A 25,348-nucleotide genomic window follows, 5' to 3' on the forward strand; every position below is an offset into this window, starting at 1 on the left:
TTCTTTCCATTCCGTAATTGTGAAGTGTCCTAAACATATTCAGCATGATGTAGCAAACAAGATATTATGTCGGTACATTTCACTTTCAGTGAGGACAGAAAAATAACTTCATACTGGAAACTTGCTGGCTTAGGCCACATTGTTTACATCTTTTCTCTCTGTGTTGTAGCCAATGTTCAATGAGACCAGTCTAGAACTGGATGAAGTGCTGAACTCCACCCTTTATAAAGCACCTGTGGACCCAGCCAACTGGTTTGGTGTTAGGAAAGATGCTACTGTCCTCGGTTACACAAAGGTGAGATTCTGTTTCACCTTTCAAATGAATAAAATCAAAAATACTTACAATGTTTGACCTGGAAGTATCTCCACATATTTTATTTTATTTTATTTTATTTTATTTTATTTTATTTTATTTTATTTTATTTTATTTTATTTTATTTTATTTTATTTTGTTTTATTTTGTTTTATTTTATTTTATTTTATTTGGCGTTTATATAGTTATGCTCAAGTCTAAAATGTCACAAATTTGTAAGTGAAAACTCAATCTCTAAATTATTGAGAAAAAAAATAGAAAAAGTCAAGGAAATGAATTGGTCAAAAGTTGACCATAATTTTTTTTTTTTTTTTTTTCTTCACAAAATTGGGAGGGTTGTTAATTTTCAAGATAATAACTGGACACCTCTTGCTAAACTTAACATGCAAGCTCATGATGTCAGATGACAACAATGTTGTACACTACAGTTTGAAAAAGTAGTATTTTATGTACTTTGTAGTATTCTATACTAAATAAAGCCTGTGAGCCTGGAGATTAGTTATATTGTACAAGTGCTATGGGTATTTTCGTGTCTTTGTTAATGTGACATCATTTTAACATTGTAAATGGTCAAGGGTTTTAGTAAAATGCTCACTAGCTCTGTGTTCTATTCTACTAGGATCATCTGCTGGTCCTGATGCTGCTTGTGTTTGAGGCAACAGTGTACCGGCACCAGATTCATCACTACAGACAAAAGCAGTGCTCACCTCCCCCAATTCCAGTCATCTTTCCCCAGGCCACCCGTGACACGCTGGACAAGGGTCTCCTCCACTGCATCAAATACCTGCTCAACTACAGCTTCTACAAGTTTGGCCTTGAAGTATGACATCCACCTTAACCAAACGCATCATAAATGCATGCTATTGGAAATTCTCCAATCATTTTCAATAAGAATAATTTGAAATCAGATCTTAAGGATCGTGGTGCCTTACAGTAATGAGAAATTTAGTTTATTTAGCAGTATTTATATTTTTATATATATATATATATATATATATATATATATATATATATATATATATATATATACAGGTCCTTCTCAAAAAATTAGCATATTGTGAAAAAGTTCATTATTTTGATAAAAATTAAACTTTCATATATTTTAGATTCATTGCACACCAACTGAAATATTTCAGGTCTTTTATTGTTTTAATACTGATGATTTTGGCATACAGCTCATGAAAACCCAAAATTCCTATCTCAAAAAATTAGCATATTTGATCCGACCAATAAAAGAAAAGTGTTTTTAATACAAAAAAAGTCAACCTTCAAATAATTATGTTCAGTTATGCACTCAATACTTGGTCGGGAATCCTTTTGCAGAAATGACTGCTTCAATGCGGCGTGGCATGGAGGCAATCAGCCTGTGGCACTGCTGAGGTGTTATGGAGGCCCATGATGCTTCGATAGCGGCCTTAAACTCATTCAGAGTGTTGGGTCTTGCGTCTCTCAACTTTTTCTTCACAATATCCCACAGATTCTCTATGGGGTTCAGGTCAGGAGAGTTGGCAGGCCAATTGAGCACAGTAATACCATGGTCAGTAAACCATTTACCAGTGGTTTTTTGGCACTGTGAGCAGGTGCCAGGTCGTGCTGAAAAACGAAATCTTCATCTCCATAAAGCTTTTCAGCAGATGGAAGCATGAAGTGCTCCAAAATCTCCTGATAGCTAGCTGCATTGACCCTGCCCTTGATAAAACACAGTGGACCAACACCAGCAGCTGACATGGCACCCCAGACCATCACTGACTGTGGGTACTTGACACTGGACTTCAGGCATTTTGGCATTTCCTTCTCCCCGGTCTTCCTCCAGACTCTGGCACCTTGATTTCCGAATGACATGCAAAATTTGCTTTCATCCGAAAAAAGTACTTTGGACCACTGAGCAACAGTCCAGTGCTGCTTCTCTGTAGCCCAGGTCAGGCGCTTCTGCCGCTGTTTCTGGTTCAAAAGCACACGCCTGTGCACGGTGGCTCTGGATGTTTCTACTCCAGACTCAGTCCACTGCTTCCGCAGGTCCCCCAAGGTCTGGAATCGGTCCTTCTCCACAATCTTCCTCAGGGTCTGGTCACCTCTTCTCGTTGTGCAGCATTTTTTGCCACACCTTTTTCAGTCCCACAGACTTTCCCACTGAGGTGCTTGATACAGCACTCTGGGAACAGCCTATTCGTTCAGAAATTTCTTTCTGTGTCTTACCCTCTCGCTTGAGGGTATCAATGATGGCCTTCTGGACAGCAGTCTTACCCATGATTGCGGTTTTGAGTAATGAACCAGGCTGGGAGTTTTTAAAAGCCTCAGGAATCTTTTGCAGGTGTTTAGAGTTAATTAGTTGATTCAGATGATTAGGTTAATAGCTCGTTTAGAGAACCTTTTCATGATATGCTAATTTTTTGAGATAGGAATTTTGGGTTTTCATGAGCTGTATGCCAAAATCATCAGTATTAAAACAATAAAAGACCTGAAATATTTCAGTTGGTGTGCAATGAATCTAAAATATATGAAAGTTTAATTTTTATCAGTACATTATGGAAAATAATGAACTTTTTCACAATATGCTAATTTTTTGAGAAGGACCTGTATATATTATACCCACACACACACACACACAGTGGGTATAAAAAAGGCTAAACCCCCTTTAAAATAATCTCATTTTATTTCTTTGTAGCCTGAAATGAAGACTGACACGGTTTTTGTTTTATCCAACTGTATTTACTCAGTGCAACTTATAACATCCAAGTGAATATACCAACACCAATATGTCAGAAAAATTAATAAATAAAAAAACAGAATCACTGACTTGGAAAAAGGATCGCCCCCCCTCCTTAGTTAACCACCTTCTCAATGACACACAAAGCCATTTGACTTTCAGCTGTGATCAACTGTGGTCATTTTGATTTAGCTCAGGATGAAAAGAGCTTTCCTGGAGCATTTCAATCCTTGGTAGTGCAACTGAAGCAAACAATCAACAGTGGGTGGCAAGGCACTGTCAGAAGATCTCCAGGATAAAGTTGTGGACAGGCACAAGTCAGGAGATGGATAAGAGATGGATACCTTAAGAAGTGTAAGGTATTTGGTACAACACAGACAATCCCTGGATCAGGACGTCAGATCAGAGGCAGATGAGACTAAAATTGAATTATCTGGCCTCAACATCAAACGATATGTCTGGCGTAAAGCCAATACAGCTCACCATTCAAATAACATTCATACAGTAAAGCATGGAGGTGGTAATATCCTGTTATGGGGTGTTTCTCTATAGCAGGGACTGGAGCACTTCTGAGGATAGAAGGATACATTAATGGGGCAAAATACCATCAAATTCTTGAGGAAAATCTGCTGCCCTCTGCCAGAGAGTTTTGAATGGGAAGAAGGTTTACCTTCCAACATGACAATTACCCAGGGCACACAGCAAAACTGACCACACAGTGGTTGAAGGAGGAAAAAAGGTGAATGTCCTTTCATGGCCTAGTCAGAACCCAGACTTAAACCCCACTGAAAATCTTTGGAATGACTTGAAGACTGCAGTCCACGAGCAGTCACCATCAAATTTAACTGAACTTGAGCAGTTCTGCAGTGGGAAAATATTGCAAAGTCTAGATGTGCAAAGTTAGTAGAGACAAATCCTGGTCAGAGGAGAACTGGCCCCCCGACTGAGCCCGGTTTCTCCCAAGGTTTTTTCTCCATTCTGTCACCGATGGAGTTTTGGTTCCTTGCCGCTGTCGCCTCTGGCTTGCTTAGTTGGGGACACTTCATTTACAGCGATATCATTGACTTGATTGCAAATTATTGCACAGATACTATTTAAACTGAACTGAGCTGCATGATGACATCACTGAATTCAATGATGAACTGCCTTTAACTGTCATTTTGCATTATTGACACACTGTTTTCTTAATTAATGTTGTTCAGTTGCTTTGACGCAATCTTTTTTGTTTGAAGCGCTATATGGAGAAAGGTAAAAAAAAAATAAAAAATCCCAACAGACTAAAGGCATTAATTAAAGCAAAAGATGGTTCAACAAAATACTGACACAAGGGGGTGATCCATTTTCCAACTCAGTGAATGTGTTTTTTTTGTAATAATTATTAATAATTTAATAACCCTTTTTTTTTTTTTTTTTTTTTTTTTTTACGTTTATGTTATATATTTCACTTGGATGTTATAAGTTGCACTGAGTAAATATAGCTGGATGAAACAAAAACTGTGTCCATCTTCATTTCAGGCTGCAAACAACAAAATGTGATTTGTGTTTTAAAGGGGGGTGATTCTTTTCTATACCCACTGTATATGCATGTTTATGCAAATTTCAGAATTGATATGTCAAACCATTTCTCAATATCAGTTGCTATCAAAGCACAAACATTAAATCTAATGATAACTTGTGCATCACTTTCACCTTTAGATCTGCTTCCTCATGACTATGAATGTTATTGGCCAGCGTATGAACTTCCTGGTTATTATCCATGGCTGTTGGTTGGTAGCCATCATGGTGCAGCGGCGCAGAGCAGCCATTGCTAAGATCTGGTCAAAATACTGCCTGTTTCTGGTTGTCTTCATGATATACCAATATGTTCTGTGTGTGGGCATCCCTCCCGCCCTCTGTATAGGTGAGTCTACCACTCTATTCAAAACAATAGTGATGTCTGGCTAAATATTAAAATTAGCATATCACTTTAACAGCAATCATTCTTGTTTAACGTTAAAGGAATATGTGGGTTGCACAGCCTTGTTTTGTTTGGACATTCACACAAGTAGGGTTCTTGGTTTAAAAAATTTTCAGCATCTGGCAATGAAATGGAACAGAACACAATGCTTTTTTAAAAGATTAACTGTTTTTAACAGCCAAGCTGGTATTTAGCTGGTTAGGCTGTTGGTCTCTCAATCTGTCCTGCTTATTGAGTGTCCAAAACCCCTCTAACTAGCATAAATAATTAATAATTGTTATATCATCGGAAAGTGTGACTATATTAACTTTATATAAAGTTTGAGTATATGTTATATCCAATCTTTGCATGCATACAGTACACTCAATATGTGTATATAAATATGTGTGTGTGTGTGTGTATATATATATATATATATATATATATATATATATATATATATATATATATATATATATATATATATATATATATATATATATATAAGCAAATTTCGAATGTTTTCTGTAAAATCTAACTATATTATTGCCCAGCTCTTTACATAAAACTGGGTAGCATATCTAACTATATCCGCATTCAAACATGGTGTATAGTTGCATAGGATGATATATATATAGCATATGTCAACTGCTTGTAGCATTTTCACCCTGCTAAATTGGACTATAAGAAATTAAGATATTAAGATGCTATTAATATTAACATGACATTTTCTGTAAAGCTTTGAAACGATGTGTATTGTGAAAAGCACTATACAAATAAATTTGACTTGACTTTATTTGACCTAAGACCAGTGTAAGTCAGCTGGTGCGTAACAGCAAAACACTGCAATATCTATAGACAGCTGTCTGATGCATATGTACAGTGACCATGAGATACCACAGATTAACTGTCTATGTTTTCTATGCTGCTTAGTATTAATACAAGTTTTCTCGGTAAGTGACCTCACTCTGGTAACTTGACCTGTCTCACATGGCTATAGATTACCCTTGGAGATGGAAAACATCTGTAACTATCCATTCAGCTCTGGTTAAATGGATCTACTTACCTGACTTCTACACCATCCCCAACTCTAGGAACCTCATATGTAAGTGACGCCTTCAACTGAACAACCAACAGAACAGCAATAAAATTACTCACCAGTTATCCTACCTATAGTGGCCTCAAAACGTATATGGTCATTTAAGCCATATTAAAAATGTATGACTGTTGTTACATTAGACTTTAAAATATCAAATCAAGTGGGATCTGCAAACAAATCATTCTAAAACTTTTTTAAGAACAATGACTTTTCATTGTTCTGTTTTGAATAGAAAGGTTGTTTTATTATTTAAAACCAAAAGAACATCAAAACCTAGTTTATCAAGTAAAGTTTACACGACGTTTTCAGACAAAAACAGGAAACTTTTTATGAGTTTTGCCTGTTCGTTTACACGACAACAGCGTTTTGGGGACTGAAAACTTATATTTTTGCATTTCCGTGTAACACCCAATACAGGAATCGTTAACGGTGACAACATACATGTGCGTAGTACATGTTAGGTATGTAGACATGCGCAGTACGTGTTGATTTTAAAGGCAAGCACGAACAAACATGCACAACAATGGCAGAGTACATGGTAGTGCTGTTGCTGCTCAATAGTTTGATAACGCTTCTTCAGCAAAGTGTGGATTTACTTCACCAATATTACAACCAACAGCGGAGACGCATCATATGCAACATATAATCGTCATTTCCCTATATGTACTGTTTACTAATGTCCTGGCATAAATAATACAGCATTTTTGGCCATTTTCGCCAATATGTGTAAACGCAAATTGTTTTGAAAACTTTGTTGTGTATATGTGAAACTTTTTAAAATTACAAGGGAAAAACTTTCAGTTTTTGACTACATCGTTGTGTAAACATAGCCTTAAATTCTATTTTAGGTGATGCGTAAAGGATTAGTTCACTTTCAGAATAAAAATGTCCTGATAATTTACTGCTCATTGTGCACTAGCTTGACCTCATGCAGTACGTAGTCACGTTGGAAAGGTCACGCGTGACGTAGGCGAAAGCACTGACCCAGTGTTTACAAAATGAACATACAAAGAAAGTCAAATGCCCTTTACCAAAATAGGCAAAACAGCTATGTCTGATAATTTTGATGTTGGAGGAGAAAATGAGATGGAGTTTTTCATCCACCCTACCGTTCTGAACCAGAGTACACAGACAAAGAGCTAACCGCACGTTATCTTTCCAATGGGATTACGTAATGCGGGAATTTGCTGTCACGCATCGCAGAGCTAGTGCCAGAAAAGCACTTGTGGTTAAAAGTATATACATTTTTATTTTCTGTAGAAAATGACTGATCGTTTTGCTAGATAAGACCAGAACTCCTCAGCTGGGATCGTGTAGAGCCCTTTGAAGCTGCATTGAAACTGCAGTTTGTACCCCTTGACCCTTCAACCCCTTGATCCCTATTGATGTCCATTATATGGAGAAAAATCCTGGAATGTTTTCCTCAAAAACCTTTTCATCTGTCCGTCCGTCCTTTTGTAGTGGAAATAGTTTCACCATTTGTTACTGCTCTGCTGTTCTTCTGGTTATTTACCATTAGTAGCTATTGAATTCTGCTTTGAAAAATAAGGTAGATACAGTGTAATTTGAGGCCCTTCCAAAATACATAAAATGTTTACAAAATGTTCTGTTGCAGCGGACTTCCTTCTGCTGATGTGTGCCTCTCAGCAGTGGGCTGTGTTTGAAAATGAGAAAAAGGAAGAGTGGATGGTCATGGGAGGAGAGAACAAAGACAACCCTGACCCCATGGAGGATATGCCCTTCAACCCAGCCCCAAACTTCATCAACTGCAGGTAACACATTGTGTGTACTTTAGTAAAGAATGAGAAATGAAAACAGCTTTGTCATGGACCTAGTGCAAAAGGAGCTTTAAAGGAATAATTCACCCAAAAATTAAGAAAAAAAAAGATGCAGAAAATGTACTCACCCTCATGCCATCCGAGATGTAGATGAGTTTATTTTGTCGACAGAACAGACTGGGGAAATACTGAAATACAGTACAGCACTTACTCACTATTGGACTCACTCTGCAGTGAACGGGTACCGTCAGAATGAGAGTCCACACAGCTGATAAAAACATCACAATAATCCACAAGTAATCCACATGACTCCAGTCCATCAATTAACATCTTGTGAAGTGAAAAGCTGTGTTTGTAAGAAAGAGATCCATCAGGCATTTTAACTTTAAACTGTTGCTTCTGGCTAAAATCCGTACAGAAGCAATGATTTGAAGTTAAAAACATCTTGATGGATTTATTACAAACACAGTTTTACACTTCACAAGATATTAATTGATGAGCTGGAGTAAAAATTGGGATGGTTTTGTCAGCTGTTTGAACTCTCATTCTAATGACACCCATTCACTGCGGAGGATCCATTATTGCAAGTAATGCAATGCTAAATTTCTCCAAATCTGTTTAGATAAAGAAACTGTTCAACTACATCTTGGTACATTTTTAGATAAGCGACTGCACGTGATTGCACGCTCACCACCTGTCGCCCTTGCTCTGGCACCAGCTCTGTTATATTTTATCATTTTTAGGAACTATTTTCTTCATTAATTTCTTGTATTAAAAATAACATCTGCGTGTCTTTCTCTATGTACTGAAGTGCTATCTGGACATGGCAAAGGTCCTGGTGTTCCGGTACATGTTCTGGTTTGTGCTGTCGGTGGTGTTTGTGACCGGAGCCACTCGGATCAGTGTGTTTGGGTTGGGGTATCTTATGGCCTGCTTCTTCTTCTTGCTCTTCGGCACACGGCTGCTGATCAAGCCATCACGTACACGTCTGGTCATGTGGGACTGTCTGATCATGTACAATGTGGCTGTGATCATTTCCAAGAACATCCTGTCTGTGAGTGAGCAGTCCTTCATTGAGCTGACTCAGCCAAATAGCTACAAAGAGAACAACTTTCTTACAACATATCTGTTTTTGTCTTAGATCCTAGCATGTGTGTTTGTGTTGAAGATGCAGAAGAACTTCTGCTGGATAATTCAGCTCTTTAGTCTGGTGTGCACAGTCAAAGGCTACTATGACCGTAAGTTTTACACTACTTCTGGGTTGTCCTTGAGCAGTGGTTCACAAATTCTTTTTTTCCCACAGTGCACCACCTCTTTATCTTGTTGTCAAAGTACATTGAAGGGCTGTTCCCCTAATAGTCGACTAAAAGTTAGGTGCATATCCAAGTGTGCAGAGTGTGGATACTATTAGCGACCTTACTGCATGACATGGTGGCACCGGTGTGATCACTGGCATTTTTTCCTGGTAACAGTGGAAACAAAATACGCCATCATTTCTGCTCATACAGATAAGAGTTATACTGTAAAGGGTCTGCTTTTATTTGTTTACACTTACAATATTAACAAGACATGCTTTTGTAAGATAAAGAAAACAAACAGGACACGGTTTCTGTCGTCTCTGTCTCCATGCACTGGAGTGCGCCACAAAACCCAAACGCAGCAAAACTCAGCGTATTGAGTTCCGAATAGACTATATATTAAAGGCTAATTATGGTATAGTTCTCCACCCCCCAGTATATATTTAATATGTTAAATGAATATAAACGTGTGATTAGTCAACTAATCCTTTGTTTAGTTGACTACTAGTCAAGTAGATAATTTAGTTGAGGGCAGCCCTAGTACATTGTTGCATTATTTTACATAAAAACTACAACATTCTTTGTTTTTGTCTATAGTAAAAATATTGAATTAAGTACTCACAAGATGGTGGCAATTATTTATTCCAAATTGTGTTAATATAAAAAGAGAGCACAGTGTTTTGAGAGACATAGAAGTGCTGTTATGTTCTCATGGCCAAAACTGAAATATCATGTAATGAAATTTATTATATAAAAGTATTTGCCTGCTTAGTGTGGTAATTGACCCATCAGAACGCAAGTTAAATTTACTTGACTTAAGTTTAATTTACTGTTTAAGGTATTAAGATTTATATTCAGTTTAAGTTTTTTTTCTTGTATTACTAGGCAGCTTCCTAAAGCCGTAGTTCTAAAACTTTGTTCCTTGCACACCCTTCTATCTCTTTTTTAAATTTAATTTGTACTCTTCAAAAACATGTTCATACTTTTAAATCAATCTGATTAAGTCTTTAGTCAGCTACTGTAGGCAAATGTCAGCTAATTTAAAATATGAAAATATATTCAAATATTCGATGATAGAAGTATTTGTAGTAACGAGACGAACTTGCTTCTTAAATGAACAGAACAAGCAGGCCAATGCTTGTCTTTAAAATGCACATGTATGAGATGAGATCCTTTTTTTCCACCATTTGAATTATTTTTCTAGGGCATGTGCACAACGTTTTAAATATCTTTGAATAAGCCACATCACAGACCACAGTACAGTCAGATGTAATCATTTTTGTGTGTATGTGTTTCTTCCTCAGCTAATTCAGTGTCTGATAATGAATGCTCACTGCCTGTGGAAGAAGCTGGCATTATTTGGGACAGTATCTGTTTCTTCTTCCTCCTGCTTCAGAGGAGAGTCTTCCTCAGTTTTTATTTCTTGCACGTATCAGCAGATCTTCAAGCATCAGCGCGACAAGCCTCTCAGTAAGTTCGCCCCCTGCTGGACACATCAGAAGGGGCAGTTTTTTAATGCATTCCATTCAAAGTCAGGTGTGAGAAATTCCTACTTCATATATCAGACTTACAATCCTAGTCTTCTCTTGTCTGATTCTCTGAAGATGATGTATAAAGAAACAAAATAGCAATGCTAGCATTTTTATTTCAAGTGAACGACTGTTAACAGACAAATTACATTGTCTATGCAAACAATTTATTCATTATTATTAGTTATTATTTTGTAATAACTTTCTTAGCTTGAATGTTAATCATTAACTGCGTACATCTACTACAGGATAGTAGTATACACAGGATGAACTCAAATGTTTTCATCCTGAAATCTAACTTCAATTGGCATTGTGTTGCACTTTACAAAGTATGAAAAGTTTAAAAAAATTGACTTTCAAAGTTGAGTGGAATACAACAAAACCAGTGATTAAGTGAATAAGTTAGGGTATTTCTAACATATAAAATTTATTTTCTGACCTGATTTTTCGCGTGTGTGCATTAAGGTTTCGAGCTGTTCCGAGCAAGCATTATAAAGAACATGCATTTCCATCAGCGGGCAGAGAAGAAGTCAATTCAGCAGCTAAGGGAATCGTAAGTTAACACTTTGTCCTTTTTTTTTTAATCATAATCAATCAAAAACTGTCACTATGTCCTTCCTGAGCTCTAGTCACGATATATATGTTCTATCTTTTTTTTCCTCAGGATGAAACGCATACGTGACAAACAGCAGAAATATAAAGAAGGACGTAAAACTTCAGATATAGAGGAGCAGCCGTCAGGTTCAAATGCATTACCATTTAAACTAACATAACTTTGATCAGCTGTGGTTTGAAATAACTATGCTTAATTGTTGTGGTTCCAATTGTGTGGGTAAATCTGTGGAATTCTATAGAATGGATTTTAATACGGTAAAGTGCATTAAACAGAGAATTATACTCTTGTAGGTAAGAATTATCAAATTATCAAGAATATTTCAAATGCTGGTTGGCCCACATATGAACATTCTATCACTTTACTATTTTTTTTTGTGTACTCATCAGATCTATATGACATTCTTTTCTTTTGCCATCACTCTCAAATCTCATTCACACTTCGCAATATACAAACTTGGTGCATCGCTTTCAAGATGTAAAAAACAGTGTCTTTGATATCACATGGATACATGAATAAAGTTCTAGAGCTCTGGCAGTTGGGATAGTAAATTTCTAAATGAATGGAATGACATGAGTCATTTCTGTGCAGAGTTACTTGTGCGTGTGCATCAGTCATAATATTACTTACATGTATATTTTACCTCACAGACTCCAAGGAACAGAAGAAGGGGAGACAGCTATCAAAGTCCAAAGGTTGGCAGTATCCTTGGATGGACCATGCAACTGGTATGCTCAAAATCAGCTGCTGTACTGTCTTGTCAAGCTTAGCCCTGCCAGAGTCTTCAAATAATTTCTTATCATATGAAGATGGTAGTCTTCGGTTTAGATATAATACATTTCTGTACACTCCAGTGTTATTTTAGTACCTTTTAGTAACTATTGTAGTTTATATATATATATATATATCTATATATATATAGATATATATATATATAGATATATATATATATATAGATAGATAGATAGATAGATAGAGAGAGAGAGAGAGAGAGAGAGTTTTTTTTTGATAGATAGAGAGAGAGAGAGAGAGAGAGAGTTTTTGTTTTATAGTGTTTTTTCCTTTTTATTAGTTATAAATATATCTATACATTTTTAAATTTATACTTATTTTTTAGTTTTTATTTTATACATCAAGTCTATCTAAAGAAAATGAGACATGTTGTTTATTTTATTTGAAGTCACAAAAATATATTTTATAGTTTTAGTTAACTCTAATGACCCTGGTCCACTGGAAACCATGCATCAGAGGGGTTTGAACATATTTTCTGGAAAGAGAGCAAAGGATTCAGAATGCAACAGTGCTGCTAGAGCTGAGTTTAAGTAAGTGTATGATGTTTTTGTTTGTGCTGCATTCTGGGGAATACTACATGTTTGAGTCTGACAGCGGAGAGGAAGACGAATCCGTTCAGGAGGAACAGAAGCCTCGTCAACAGACTGCCTTTCAGGTGACACGCTTTGTGTTGAGTTTGTTCTCTCTTCTAAATTTGGTAAGGCAGTTTTTCTAGAGATAATTTTGTAAAGTTTATGTGTATAAATTGTTTTCCACAGCTGGCATACCAGGCTTGGGTCACCAGTGCAAAAGAAGCCCTGAAAGACCGTCAGCAGAGGCAGAGAGAGCAGAGAGCGGAAGCAAAGAAACAACAAACCTCTCAGGCTACAGGTTAAACATTGACCTATATAGCAGAGAAACAAAGCAATCAGCTGCAGACTTCATCATATTACAAATTAATACTGAGTTGTCTATTTCTCTCTGTGGTTAGCAGATGACGCTGAGGAGGGTGAAGCAGTTTTTGATGGGAACTCCAAAGAAGTGGAGGAGATGCAAGAGGAAGGAGATGATACAGGTAAGTAAACTCTGTCATCTTTTGGTCAGTTTTCTCTTTCAGATCTTATGGTAGAGCAACAATTTGAGGAGAGTTTTGCTGAGCAAGTAATTGTAGTTAAATTATGAAAATATATAGTGTATAGCTAGCTACCTAAATAAGAACACATCTAGGTTAATGGCATAGCCATTTGAAAATATTACCACCTAACTGTAAGCATCTGAAAAACAGGGCAAAGGCTTGTGTTGCCTTGAATTTCACATGACATCCCAGTGCATCATTCTGATTTTACAGCATCTCAAGCCACTGGCAGTGACATAGTGCAGAGGATTCTGGACATACTGAAGTTCCTGTGGGTGCTTTTCCTGGCCATGGTGGACGGATTCACTATGTGGCTTAACTTGCTCACAAAGCAGTATGTAGACACTTCCATGGTCCTCTCTGAGGAGCGCTACCTCTTCATTCACAACATCAGCCAGGTGGGTAACTCACTCAAACAAACAACATCCAATGTGTCGTTGGCACTGTTCTCATGAATTTTGTGCCATCCACAGAGACCCTCCAGAGAGCCCATGGATGATCAGATATCACAGGACAGTGAGAATCTCACTGTTGAGACATGTCTCGATGAAACTGACACAGACAATGTTCGCTTCAACAGTAATGTCAAGTAAGTCTGACCTGCCCAGCAGGGATGGATAGTATGTGTATATAACCAGGAATTGGATAATGTAATTTTTAGAGAGTTTGCTCATCTGTAATATACAAATGACCTTTTGTACAATGACTTTAAATGGTCACTATCACCAGCTTACTCATCTGATTTGTGATCTGGTCTTTTGCAGTGTGGTTGAGTTGGAAACATTGGGTGATTTTCCAAAGTCCTGTGACTTCAGCAGCACAACTCTGTCCTCTGAACTCACATTAGAGCTTGATACGGAACCTTTTTACAGCCAACACACCCACCACCCTCGACGCTCCAGAACTGCAAGTGAACTGATTTCAGAGAGGTGCTGCTTTCAAATGCTTTGAATGACATGACTGTATGATCTCCTGCCTTTATTAAAGGGTGAAACTCAAGAAAACATGTCTAGAGTAAGAAAATCTGTTTAGGACCATGTCTTCATACTTAGATTCTTTAAGTTGTACAGCACTTTGGTATGCGCTGGTGTTTTTAAAGTGATTTAAAAATACATTTTAATCGAACTGAAATTCGATTTTTTTGTGTTATTGACAGTTATTTTTTTATCATTAAAATCTTAAAAAATTAATAAACTCAGCATTAAAAAGCAGTGTGATGTATAAATGATTTACAGTGTAAATATATATTTTTTACATTTCACATTATGTGAATAAAACCTTTTTGCTTTACATTAATGGAGAAACTGTGTATTGATGTTGTTATTAAATAGGCTTCATTTTTTATGTAAAAAAAGTTTCTGCAGTTTAGTTATTGTCTCTGTGTTCTCTGTTCCAGGCCGTTCAGTGTTGAGGAGTTGATACAGAGTCGTGAATTCTACTCGTCTCAGAACCGACTGCTGAAGCTGCTCTTTGCGCTCTATAATGTTCTGGCGGCCCACTCAGAGCTGGTCTGTTATTTCATTATTGTGCTCAATAACCTGGTGACAGCCTCTGTCATCTCACTGGTGCTGCCAATCCTCGTCTTTCTTTGGGCAATGCTGTCTGTGCCACGACCTTCCAAGAGGTTCTGGATGACGGCTATCATCTATACAGAGGTGGGAAGAATGGACAATGCCTTTGTAAAACTGACTTTGTGATTTGATTCCGATATGTTTCAGATAATAAAAAATATTTAAAATGTTAAAATTTCTCTCAAATATTGTTCACAAATCTGTCTAAATCTGTGTTAGTGAGCACTTCTCCTTTGCCGAGCTAATCCATCCACCTCACAGGTGTGGCATATCAAGATGCTGATTAGAATAGCATGACAGGTGTGCCTTAGGCTGGCCACAATAAAAGGCCACTCTAAAGCCCCTTTCACACTGCACGTGAGACCCGGAAAATTGCCAGAACATTGCCGGGTCGCCTTCTGTGTGAACGCAAACACGTCCTGGGATTGATTCCGGGACTGATCCTGGGTTGGGGACCTAGTAACATTGCCGGGTTCAGTCCCGGAACGAGCGCTGTGTGAACAAAAGCCAGAACTAATGCCGTGTCGTAGTGATGACGCACGTTATCGCGCAACTCTTTTAGCGTGTTTTGAAGGCAGATCAACGTTTGCAACGAAACAAATATGTGCAAACTGTAACGAAGCAGAGATCAGTTAGTTCCTCACTTTCCGCGCTTAAGCTGATATTTTTCGCCAGCTTCAGTAAAAGTTAACGTGCCTAGCATTTTCGACTCGTACATTACACGTCACACCCTGATATCAAGTGTCTTCACGGGACCTTTATGGGTTGTGTGTGAACGCACACACATATTCCGGGTAATCACTGGCAGTGTGAAAGGGGCAAAATCTAGCGACCATTGCCGGGACACATTACCCATGTATTTTCCGGAATCACAGTGTGAAAGGGGCTTAAAATGTGCAGTTTTATCACACAGCAAAATGCCACAGATGTCGCAAGTTTTGAGGGAGAGTGCAGTTGGCATGCTGACTGCAGGAATGTCTACCAGAGCTGTTGCCCTCCGCACCGGTCCCCCAACACAGTAAAACTGCACATTTTAGAGTGGCCATTTATTGTGGCCAGCCTAAGGTACACCTGTACAATTATAATGCGGTCTAATCAGCATCTTGATATGCCACACCTGTGAGGTGGATGGATTATCCTCACTAACACAGATTTTGAAAGATTTGTGAACAATATTTGAGAGAAATAGGCCTTTTGTGTACATAGAAAAAGTCTTAGAACTTTGAGTTCAGCTCATGAAAAATGGGGGCAAAAACAAAAGGGTTGCGTTTATAATTTTGTTCAGTGTATTAGGGCTGGGCGATATATCGCATGCGATTGTCACGCACATTTCGTCAGTAAAGCCGGTTCCCTGATTACCGCAAAATCACCATCACCTGCTTTCAAATGGAGTGGCATTTAATAGACAGAGGGGGAGATCACTGACAAGCTACGCAATATCGCGTTCATTATCGAAGGCGATTCATCTGCGATAATGAATGCGATATTGCGTAGCTTGTCAGTGATCTACGGCTCTGTCTATTAAATGCCGCTCCATTTAAAAGCAGGTGATGGCGATTTAGCGGTAATCAGGGAACCGGCTTTACTGACGAAATGCGCGTGACAATCGCATGCGATATATCGCCCAGCCCTACAGTGCACTATCATTATATTGTGTTCATGATAATGCTTTTTAGTTTATTTTATACAGTATATATAAAACACTATTACCTTTAAAAAGTAAACATTTTTTTCATGAAATCTTTATTTATATTCTCTTGTCAAAGGTTTAATAACTGAGGTTAACCTAGTGGACTATTTTGGTCAAGTTGATTAAGGCTGGTAGACCACCTTGGGCCATAAATAAACCAACTGCTATGTTTCAAAAACAGCTTGATTGGATTAACCCTGTAAAGCTTGACATGAAATAATAGTCAGAAAAGGAACAGTTTAATGAAACTATAAATATAATCAATTAATTAATGTATGGATAGTCTTAAGGTTCTTCAGTCCAGTAAGTGTTTATCTTGAAAACATTATTCTAATGTTTACTTTAGAAAAATCTACAAAGATTTCACTGCAAAAAGACACATGTACCACAACCTGAAGGGGTAGAAGGTTTTTTAGAATTACACTAAAAGGCCTTTTACTTGCTCAAAAAAGTATAACTATCAATCAGACGACAGAAGGTATGTGTAGATCGTGTACAACATTTTTTTTTCAGCAAAGTTTTATCATGTTATGATCATTTAGAGGTCCTTGTGTATCAAATATGGTACTGTAGGCTTTATAGGGTTACGCTGGTATGACCTATTGTTTACAGCAGAAAATGCTTTTCTGTATAAAAGGGACATTCTTTTGAAAGCTTTAAAACATTGCCAAGCAGTTGCGGGTGGAACAATAACAACTTATTGTGTGTCTCTGTCCTGTTGTGTTTCCCTCAGATCATGGTGGTAGTCAAATACCTGTTTCAGTTTGGCTTCTTCCCGTGGAATACTGAGAATGAGCTGAAGTTAAATGAGGACAAGCCATTCTTCCCTCCTCGCATCCTGGGCCTGGAGAAAACTGACAACTACATCCGTTATGATTTGCTCCAGCTATTGGCCCTCTTCTTTCACCGGTCACTTCTCCAGGTATTCAATCTGGCCTACTCAAAAAAAACAAAAAAACAAGCCTAGACTAGTTTCAGATGCATACCGTATTAAAAGCATAGTTAAAATATTCATTGTTTCTATTTTAAATCTCTTCCAATTCTGAAGAATTGCATTAGTATTGAAGTTACCTTTGCATGCCTAATTTTAAAATAAAATCCAATGTTGACACATCAGGGCATTCTATATGAAATTCATAATCAATCTTATTTTACCATGACGGTGTAGTTTCTGTGAAGATTTACAATCTACAAACACAGTTTGTCTTATATTATGACTTGACATCTAGTTTGTTCGTGATTATACTTTTTTCACTTTGTCTCTCTCAGCGTTATGGTCTCTGGGACCAAGACGGCCCTCTGGAAGAGAAGAGCAATGTTTCTTCTGCGGAGATGAGCAAGAATGAAAGAGACGAGAAAGTCATTCAACTCTCAGATGAAGAGGACAGCCGAGCACAGCCAGAGCCCGACACGAAGGTGCTGTCAATGACACCATCGACAGAAACACCGACCGATGCTGAATTACAGACTGACCCAGAGCTCAACATACAAACAAATACCACAGAAACCCTTGATACAGTGAAGGAGGGTGGAAAGAATAAGAGTCGTTTCCTTCGCTTCCGCAAGAAAAAACAGCCAGAAGAAGGTCTGTTGAAAAAAAAAAAAATTGATTACAGTATATAATTATATATTTAAAATACCTAAATTATGTCTATAAGATTGTACTAGTTACCTTTAGCTGTTATGTGTAGTGTTATTTTGACATGTATATAAACAATCCTCTCACAGACACTAGACAGAAAGAGCCAAAGAAGAAGAAGAAAAAGAAGTCAAAGAAATGCAGCGAGGACACCAGTAAAAAACTATTGAATGCTATTGGAGGAAAACTCAAAGGACTTTTCTTATCCATGTAAGATTCTTGTTGCTTTTGTCTCAAGCCAGCAGGAAAGACTAGATCATTGCAGCTTATCAAAGTCTAGTTGGTTTGTTGATGGTCTGTCAGCCCTGATAAATCGTCTAGATCATCTAATAATCATAAATTATCAGATTGGACCAGTTAGCAGATAGTAAAACTACTGGATTTTCCAGCATTGAATTAAACAAATTTTGTTGTTGTGTATTGCACAGTTGCAATATTTTACTTGTTTTTCCACATTAATATAAAAAATGTAGATCACCATTCATAGCAAAGCTACGAGAAGGCAAAGTCTGCTATGGCACTGGTCAGCACACACTCCACATAAGGTCCCATTAGTTAATGCATTAACTAACATTAACAATGAACAATACGTGTGTTACTATATTTATGATCTTTGTTAATGATCTCTGTTAAAAATACAACTGTTCATGTTAGCTCAAGTCCATTAAATAAGGTTAACAAAGAAAACTTTTTATCTTAGTCATGTATTAGAAAATGTTGAAATGAACTGAAATGAATAAATGCTTTAGAAGTATTTTTCGTTAATTCATGTTAGCTAATGTAGTTAACTAATCTTAACAAATAGAACCTTATTATAAAGACACCATTATTTTTATTCCATTAAAATCCGAACTGTGCACAAGATAAGAAAATATATATTTTGAATACCCATACACTGAACTTAAAAAGAAATACAAATAATATTGGTATATAACATAGCATGATCCAGAAATTGACACAATGCCATATCACCAGTTCCCTGCTGAGTCACAGGTCCCTGCTCATCTTGTAGTAGAATTCATGATGTGAATTTATAAGATATTTTGAGTTTGACTGTCTTTCGTTTTATCTTGTGGTGTGTTTTCATCTGTGCAGAGTCAAGAATGTCTATAAGCCAACCTGTGGATTCTTCCAGAACATCCTTCATGCAGAGTATCGGGCATCTACTGATGTCTACGCTCTTATGTTTCTTACTGATGTGGTGGATTTTATCATCATCGTCTTCGGTTTCTGGGCTTTTGGAGTGAGTAAAGAAAATCTTACATCTTTAGTCAAAAAATCTTGGAATACCTACAGGATTTGCATAATTTGGCATGATTTGGAACAAATCCGAAAGTAAAAAAATCTCAACTGCTGTGTTGAGTCTGTTCTGTTCTAAGTTAAAACATGAACTCTAAATGCAAATAATAAGATGCAACTGCATTAAGGATACCAAATTAAATAGACTTATTGACTTGAAGTGAAAGTGAAATGTTTGCTCTGTCTCAGAAACACTCGGCGGCAGCAGACATAGCCTCCTCTCTGTCTGAGGACCAGGTCCCTGAGGCGTTTCTAGTCATGCTCCTCATTCAGTTCAGCACCATGATCATTGACCGAGCACTCTATTTGCGGAAGAGCATCTTGGGAAAGCTCATCTTCCAGGTTATACTGGTTTTCGGTATCCACCTGTGGATGTTCTTCATCCTTCCTGCTGTCACTGAGAGGTAAAGGAATCTTTTCCACCTGTGTTCAGATGCAAAGACTTCTGTGATCTTTGATGATCAAAGACAAATGAGAGAATTTTCAAGGAGTCTATAATTTTTCTTTATTTTCGTAGGATGTTCAATCATAACTCAGTGGCCCAGCTCTGGTATTTTTTCAAGTGCATCTACTTCACTTTGTCAGCGTATCAGATCCGTTGTGGCTACCCTACACGAATCCTTGGAAACTTCCTGACCAAGAAATTCAATCACCTCAACCTCTTTCTTTTCCAAGGGTGGATACTTCTTTTTCTTTATTTTTCAGTGTCTTCCTCAAAAGTTTATTTACTAATAGGATGATATAATAACCACCAATTTCTTTTTTTTTTTTGATTAGGCTTAAATGCAATTAATTTGTTTCCTCAGGTTCCGCCTCGTTCCGTTTTTAGTTGAGCTTCGAGCCGTGATGGACTGGGTTTGGACAGATACGACACTGTCTCTCTCCAACTGGATGTGTGTAGAGGACATCTACGCTAATATCTTCATCATCAAGTGCAGCCGAGAGACAGAAAAGGTAGCAGGTCCTTTTTGACATGCTAAAAAAAAATTCCCCCGTACCTTAAATTTTTGATTAGTTTTTCATTTTTTATTCAGGTGTATATATAGTCATATGACCCTAGATAAACAGTGAATGTTCCAGACAGAATATAAATCGATGTCCCATTACTACTGACTAAATAGATATGTTTAACTATTATTTGAAAAAAAAAGTTAATCTAGCATTAAATATTTGTATATTATAAGATATTTTTAGTTATTAATGAATTTTAATGATCATGAATGTAAAATTTAAATGTGTTTCCTTTACTGGGTGACAGATTAAACAAAATTTGCAATTCATACTCAAAACCTTTTTAAACCTTTTAACCTTTAATGTCCCACATTTTGGTTAAAGGGTTGCAAAAATGGCAAATCTCATTATCTCATGGCTTATATAATATGTTATTTGATTACTTGAGGTTGATCACTATTTTCGACTTCTAGGTTTGGTACCTAATTCATGGAAATTGTCATATCTTCATCATTTGCTTCTAATGTGTACATAATCTTACTTTAGGGCTTAAACTTTCTCTTTGCAGAAATATCCCCAACCAAAAGGGCAAAAGAAAAAGAAGATTGTCAAGTATGGAATGGGCGGCATTATCATTCTTTTCCTCATTTGCATCATTTGGTTCCCACTACTCTTCATTTCACTAGTTAAATCTGTAGTGGGTGTGGTTAACCATCCTGTTGATGTCACTGTCACAGTCAAGCTTGGCGGTTATGAGGTAAAATACAATTGTAATATTTGTATGAGCGTTTAATACTTGGATCATGTGGGAGTTTACATTTGAGATTTGATTCACGTGTCTTCCTGCAGCCCTTATTCACAATGAGTGTGCAGCAGCAGTCCATCCAGCCTTTCACTGAACAGGACTACAATCATCTTTACAATCTGTTTGGGAAAAATGCTGTAAGTGGACATCAACAGTAATATCTCTTATTCTCACAATATCACACTCAATAATAGTTGTTAGCTAGTGATACTGATACCAACAGGGTGTCTGATATTATGTTATACAATTATATTATGCAGGGTTGCCAACTCTAACGCATTTGGCGTGAGACACAAGTAAATGTAAATCATGTAAATCTCACGCCAAAGTGTCAACCCTGCTTGAGATATGAAACAAAGTCTCAGCTTACAAATTTTGTACGTTTTAATACTAAATTCTAACAATAAATACCTTTTCGGCGCACTTAATGTGGCATAAATCGTAAAATGTAGCACTACAGTTAAAGCCAGAGCCATGGAAAAACAGAGGTGCGACAAGCTTTGATCTCGCCAGCGTCGCCGCGCGGTCACGTGATCAATAGAGCGCTCCAAATAAACCAGCGTTAACAATACATTTGCTGGGTTTTTGTTTGGGCGAAAAAGGATGTGACAACATTAGTTTTTCATTGTAACTTTTACTAGATATAATAGTCAGCTTGTCCAATATTAAAATCTGTCCACAGGTGGCTATGCAGTTTATTACCATGTACAGCTATGAAGACATTGTCACAGCCAACATTGAGGGCAGCTCAGGGTCGGTGTGGCGGATCAGCCCACCGAGCAGACAGGAGCTAATAAAGGAGCTGCTTGGCAGCACAGGTGACATGACCCTCCGTCTGGATTGGAACTTCCAAAGGTCAGTTTGATGGAGAAAAACAATGCTTCTGTTGGGAGTACAGGACCTCATGCTCATTATGTGTTTGTGTCTAAAAGACCTGGGGAAAGGTGGGACAGTGGAACATACTTTTGACAGGCACTCAATCAGTTTGTCACCGAAGAACCCAGTCAGAGTGGACCTGGCCTCGCTGCTTTTGGGCACCCGGAAGGATCCTGTGTAAGTTTTGTGACTGCATGGGGGAAAAAAATCAATCCTAGATACACTTCTCATGGTATTTTTTTCACAAAGGTAAAATTTGTGAGGTGTCCAAGTCATGATAGACACTCTCACTCTCAGTTCACTCTCATCACTTACAAAATCTTGATTGCAGTTCATTATAAAGTTATTGGCACTAACAAAACTAAACTAACTAAAAGGGATCTAAAATATGGTAATGCTGAATAAGGCATTAATGTGTGCTTTATAAGTATTAATAAACAGCCAATATGCATGTTAATAGGCAACTAGTTAATAGTGAGAATTGGTCCCTAAACTAAAATGTTATCCTATAACTGTATTAACATCCTCACTAATGGACAATTCCAATAACAATTTTTTTTTATTTTTTTTTTACCATACAGTGATGCAAATTACTCAACTTTTTTTTTCTAAGATATGAACGAAGATGGTTTTTAATTAAAAATATGGTATAAGTTATGTGATTCATGTAATTCCTCACTGAATGTCACATGAAATGTTTTGCATTTTCAACATATTAGGTACTATATACAAATAAAAGTGTATACTTAATTGCTCTATTTCTTAATCCTGTTATAAATAAATATTGGTTTCCCCCAGTGTTAAAGACATGCTTACAGTCTTGTTTTTGGACTCACTATAATTTCGATCATCTCTGTAATTCTCTCGTAGGCATGTGCCGCACATGTTTCCGAACTACATCAGAGCACCTACTGGAGCTGAAGCTAAACCTGTCAGCCAGCTGTATGTTGGTAAAAAAGATTCAAATGTCTCTTAAGTGTTTTAGTCAGGCACAATACATTCTCAGTGAATTTCCCCCAATTTGCTTCCAATGAATTGTGAAAATTGTGAGAATTTCCACCCTGTTTGAGACATACTGAATATTTATACTGATAACAATGTGTAACATCATATATGTACATCCAACTTAAATATTCTTCAAATGTACATCAAAACTTAAATGCACATTAAGATTTAAATATCCAAATCTTTCTTGGTCTATCATACATGTTTTTATATATTAGATGAATGGATGGATGGATTCAATGATTGGTATATTCACTGATTGACAGATTCATTGTTGGTTAATGTTAGGTAATGCCTTAATTAACATTAACTAATGGGACCTTATTGTAAAGTGTTGCCAATTTTGTTATATAATGTATTAGTTGGCATTTTCATTATGTATTACTTAATGGCAGAATGTGGCATAACAGGGTGGAATCAACATCTATACATTCCACCACATAGAGAAAAGTGAAATGTTATTCTGGTTATTTTGTCCTGGCAGGTGATGAGGAGGGATATCAAAGTGTGACTTTGTCGCTGATGAGAGAAGCCTCTGTGAATACCACTGGAGCTCAGGAGTGGTGGGACATCAGCATTGCGGACTGCAAGGGGTCCTGTGACGTCCTACCTATGGTCATCTTTAATGACAAAGTTAGCCCTCCAAGTTTGGGCTTTCTAGCAGGATACGGGTACACAGCCTTTATTCCTTTCATGAGATTCAGTGCAGGCTTTTACTGCATTCACTGTAAACTCAGTTGTAAAACCTATGATTTCTTTGATTGTGCGAGTGTCATATGTTCCAGAACATTCCTCTAAATCCTTGCAAATACTTCTCTTCTCCTCCTTCAGGATCATGGGTCTCTATGTGTCGGTGGTTTTGGTCATTGGCAAATTTGTACGAGGCTTTTTCAGCGAGATCTCTTACTCCATCATGTTTGAGGAACTGCCATGTGTGGACCGCATCCTCAAAATATGCATGGACATTTTCCTAGTGCGGGAAACTGGAGAACTGGAGCTGGAGGAAGAGCTTTACTCCAAACTCATCTTCCTCTATCGCTCTCCAGAGACTATGATCAAGTGGACTAGAGAAAAGAATGAAGACTGAAACTGTTTTGTGACTGGTGTAGCATCGCATGGATGGACATGCAACCTTAATGTCCACTTCGGCCTTGAGGTCTGCTGGAACTAGTAGAGCTTTACTGCTCTTGTGAGCTTGTGACATTGTATAAGTTGGATGATTCAGGGGTCAGGTTAAGCCTCTGTGCATTATTCTGCCTGAACAGTTTAGTTTTGTCAGCAAGCTTGAAAATCTGCCTCTCTCAAAGTGACTCAATGTGAGTGATTCAGACGCTAGCCATAAGGACCTGCAGATGATAATCTAGTGTCCAAGTGACCAGTGGACACAGAATGTTAGGACCTTCAACTTGCAAATTTAAACACTATTAGGGTGAATCTCGCAAAACCATGTCTGGGTCATACTTTATCCCAAAGTAACAGGAAATTATATTATATATAGAAATTAACTATTTCCTTTTTAATGAATATTAAGTGACAGTTCACTCAAAAATTAAATTTGTCATAATTTTCTCACCTTCAAGTTGTTCCAAAACTGTTTGAGTTTCTTCTGTTGAACAAAAAAGGTGTGTGTGTGTGTGTGTACATATATATAAATATGGGAACAACATGAGGCTGAATAAATGACAGAATATAAATTTTTTTGGTGAACTTTCCCTTTAAGATGTTTTCGTTTAGGAGAATTTAGGACTTTTTAGGACAATTTTGGTGTGTATAAGACAATTAAAATTAGATTTCTATAAAATGTCTGGATTTTTATTTTTTTTTAAAGATTCACATTACTATAATACGGTAATATATTAAAATTATAAAGTCAAGCCCAACCACTACTCATCATGATATAATATATAAATATTCCTCAACCAAAATATTTTGAGTGCTTAATTGCCATGGAAATTTTGTCACGCAAAAAATAAATAATAATCTTAATGATCACATAAGTAGGCTGCATTTTCTTTTTAGAGAACAGAAGTGGTTCTTGTGATTTTTGGGGTGAAATATGACACACAAGGTTTCAAAGGGTTTTGTGAGCGCTTCACTCATTTTAACTGTTTTTGTTTTGTAGCTACAGCAAAAGTGTTTACAAGCCAAAGTATCTTAGGATGAGAGCATTTTTAGTATTTTTTTTCCTGGTTTTACAATTTCTGATCAAACACTTGAAGTCATTTTTCCTCATAAAAAACACCAAGTAATTTGAATCTGACAGCTACATTGTTCTAGGGTGGCAGCTGCCACACTTCCATTTACTAAATGCTGGAATGCTGTGGTTAGCAATT

At 37.1% G+C, this 25,348-nt stretch overlaps 1 protein-coding gene across 5 annotated transcripts in view; it reads left to right on the top strand.

The window, feature by feature from the left end:
* The window catches only part of LOC109093704 (piezo-type mechanosensitive ion channel component 1-like), a 101,131-nt gene extending 75,893 nt beyond the window's left edge, over positions 1–25,238 (top strand). For 3 of the 5 annotated variants that reach the window (XM_042760959.1, XM_042760963.1, XM_042760964.1), the window contains exons 20-51: positions 170–295; positions 933–1,133; positions 4,716–4,920; positions 5,957–6,061; positions 7,671–7,827; positions 8,644–8,887; positions 8,975–9,071; positions 10,436–10,602; positions 11,125–11,213; positions 11,325–11,401; positions 11,924–12,001; positions 12,620–12,720; positions 12,824–12,935; positions 13,036–13,119; positions 13,393–13,577; positions 13,653–13,768; positions 13,944–14,108; positions 14,576–14,834; positions 17,174–17,362; positions 17,710–18,025; positions 18,169–18,289; positions 19,175–19,322; positions 19,568–19,782; positions 19,896–20,054; positions 20,185–20,332; positions 20,898–21,086; positions 21,179–21,271; positions 21,817–21,990; positions 22,066–22,187; positions 22,881–22,960; positions 23,500–23,686; positions 23,847–25,238. In XM_042760959.1, the coding sequence (XP_042616893.1) occupies positions 170–295; positions 933–1,133; positions 4,716–4,920; positions 5,957–6,061; positions 7,671–7,827; positions 8,644–8,887; positions 8,975–9,071; positions 10,436–10,602; positions 11,125–11,213; positions 11,325–11,401; positions 11,924–12,001; positions 12,620–12,720; positions 12,824–12,935; positions 13,036–13,119; positions 13,393–13,577; positions 13,653–13,768; positions 13,944–14,108; positions 14,576–14,834; positions 17,174–17,362; positions 17,710–18,025; positions 18,169–18,289; positions 19,175–19,322; positions 19,568–19,782; positions 19,896–20,054; positions 20,185–20,332; positions 20,898–21,086; positions 21,179–21,271; positions 21,817–21,990; positions 22,066–22,187; positions 22,881–22,960; positions 23,500–23,686; positions 23,847–24,102 (4,965 nt within the window). In that variant the 3' untranslated portion in view covers positions 24,103–25,238. Of the gene's footprint in view, positions 1–169; positions 296–932; positions 1,134–4,715; positions 4,921–5,956; positions 6,062–7,670; positions 7,828–8,643; positions 8,888–8,974; positions 9,072–10,435; positions 10,603–11,124; positions 11,214–11,324; positions 11,402–11,923; positions 12,002–12,619; positions 12,721–12,823; positions 12,936–13,035; positions 13,120–13,392; positions 13,578–13,652; positions 13,769–13,943; positions 14,109–14,575; positions 14,835–17,173; positions 17,363–17,709; positions 18,026–18,168; positions 18,290–19,174; positions 19,323–19,567; positions 19,783–19,895; positions 20,055–20,184; positions 20,333–20,897; positions 21,087–21,178; positions 21,272–21,816; positions 21,991–22,065; positions 22,188–22,880; positions 22,961–23,499; positions 23,687–23,846 lie in introns of those variants that run through there. The other 2 variants (XM_042760962.1, XM_042760965.1) reach the window with 2 other exon arrangements.
* Positions 25,239–25,348: the final 110 nt, after the last annotated feature.

Source organism: Cyprinus carpio, chromosome A7 (assembly GCF_018340385.1).
Source record: "Cyprinus carpio isolate SPL01 chromosome A7, ASM1834038v1, whole genome shotgun sequence".
NCBI classification, from domain to species: domain Eukaryota; kingdom Metazoa; phylum Chordata; class Actinopteri; order Cypriniformes; family Cyprinidae; genus Cyprinus; species Cyprinus carpio.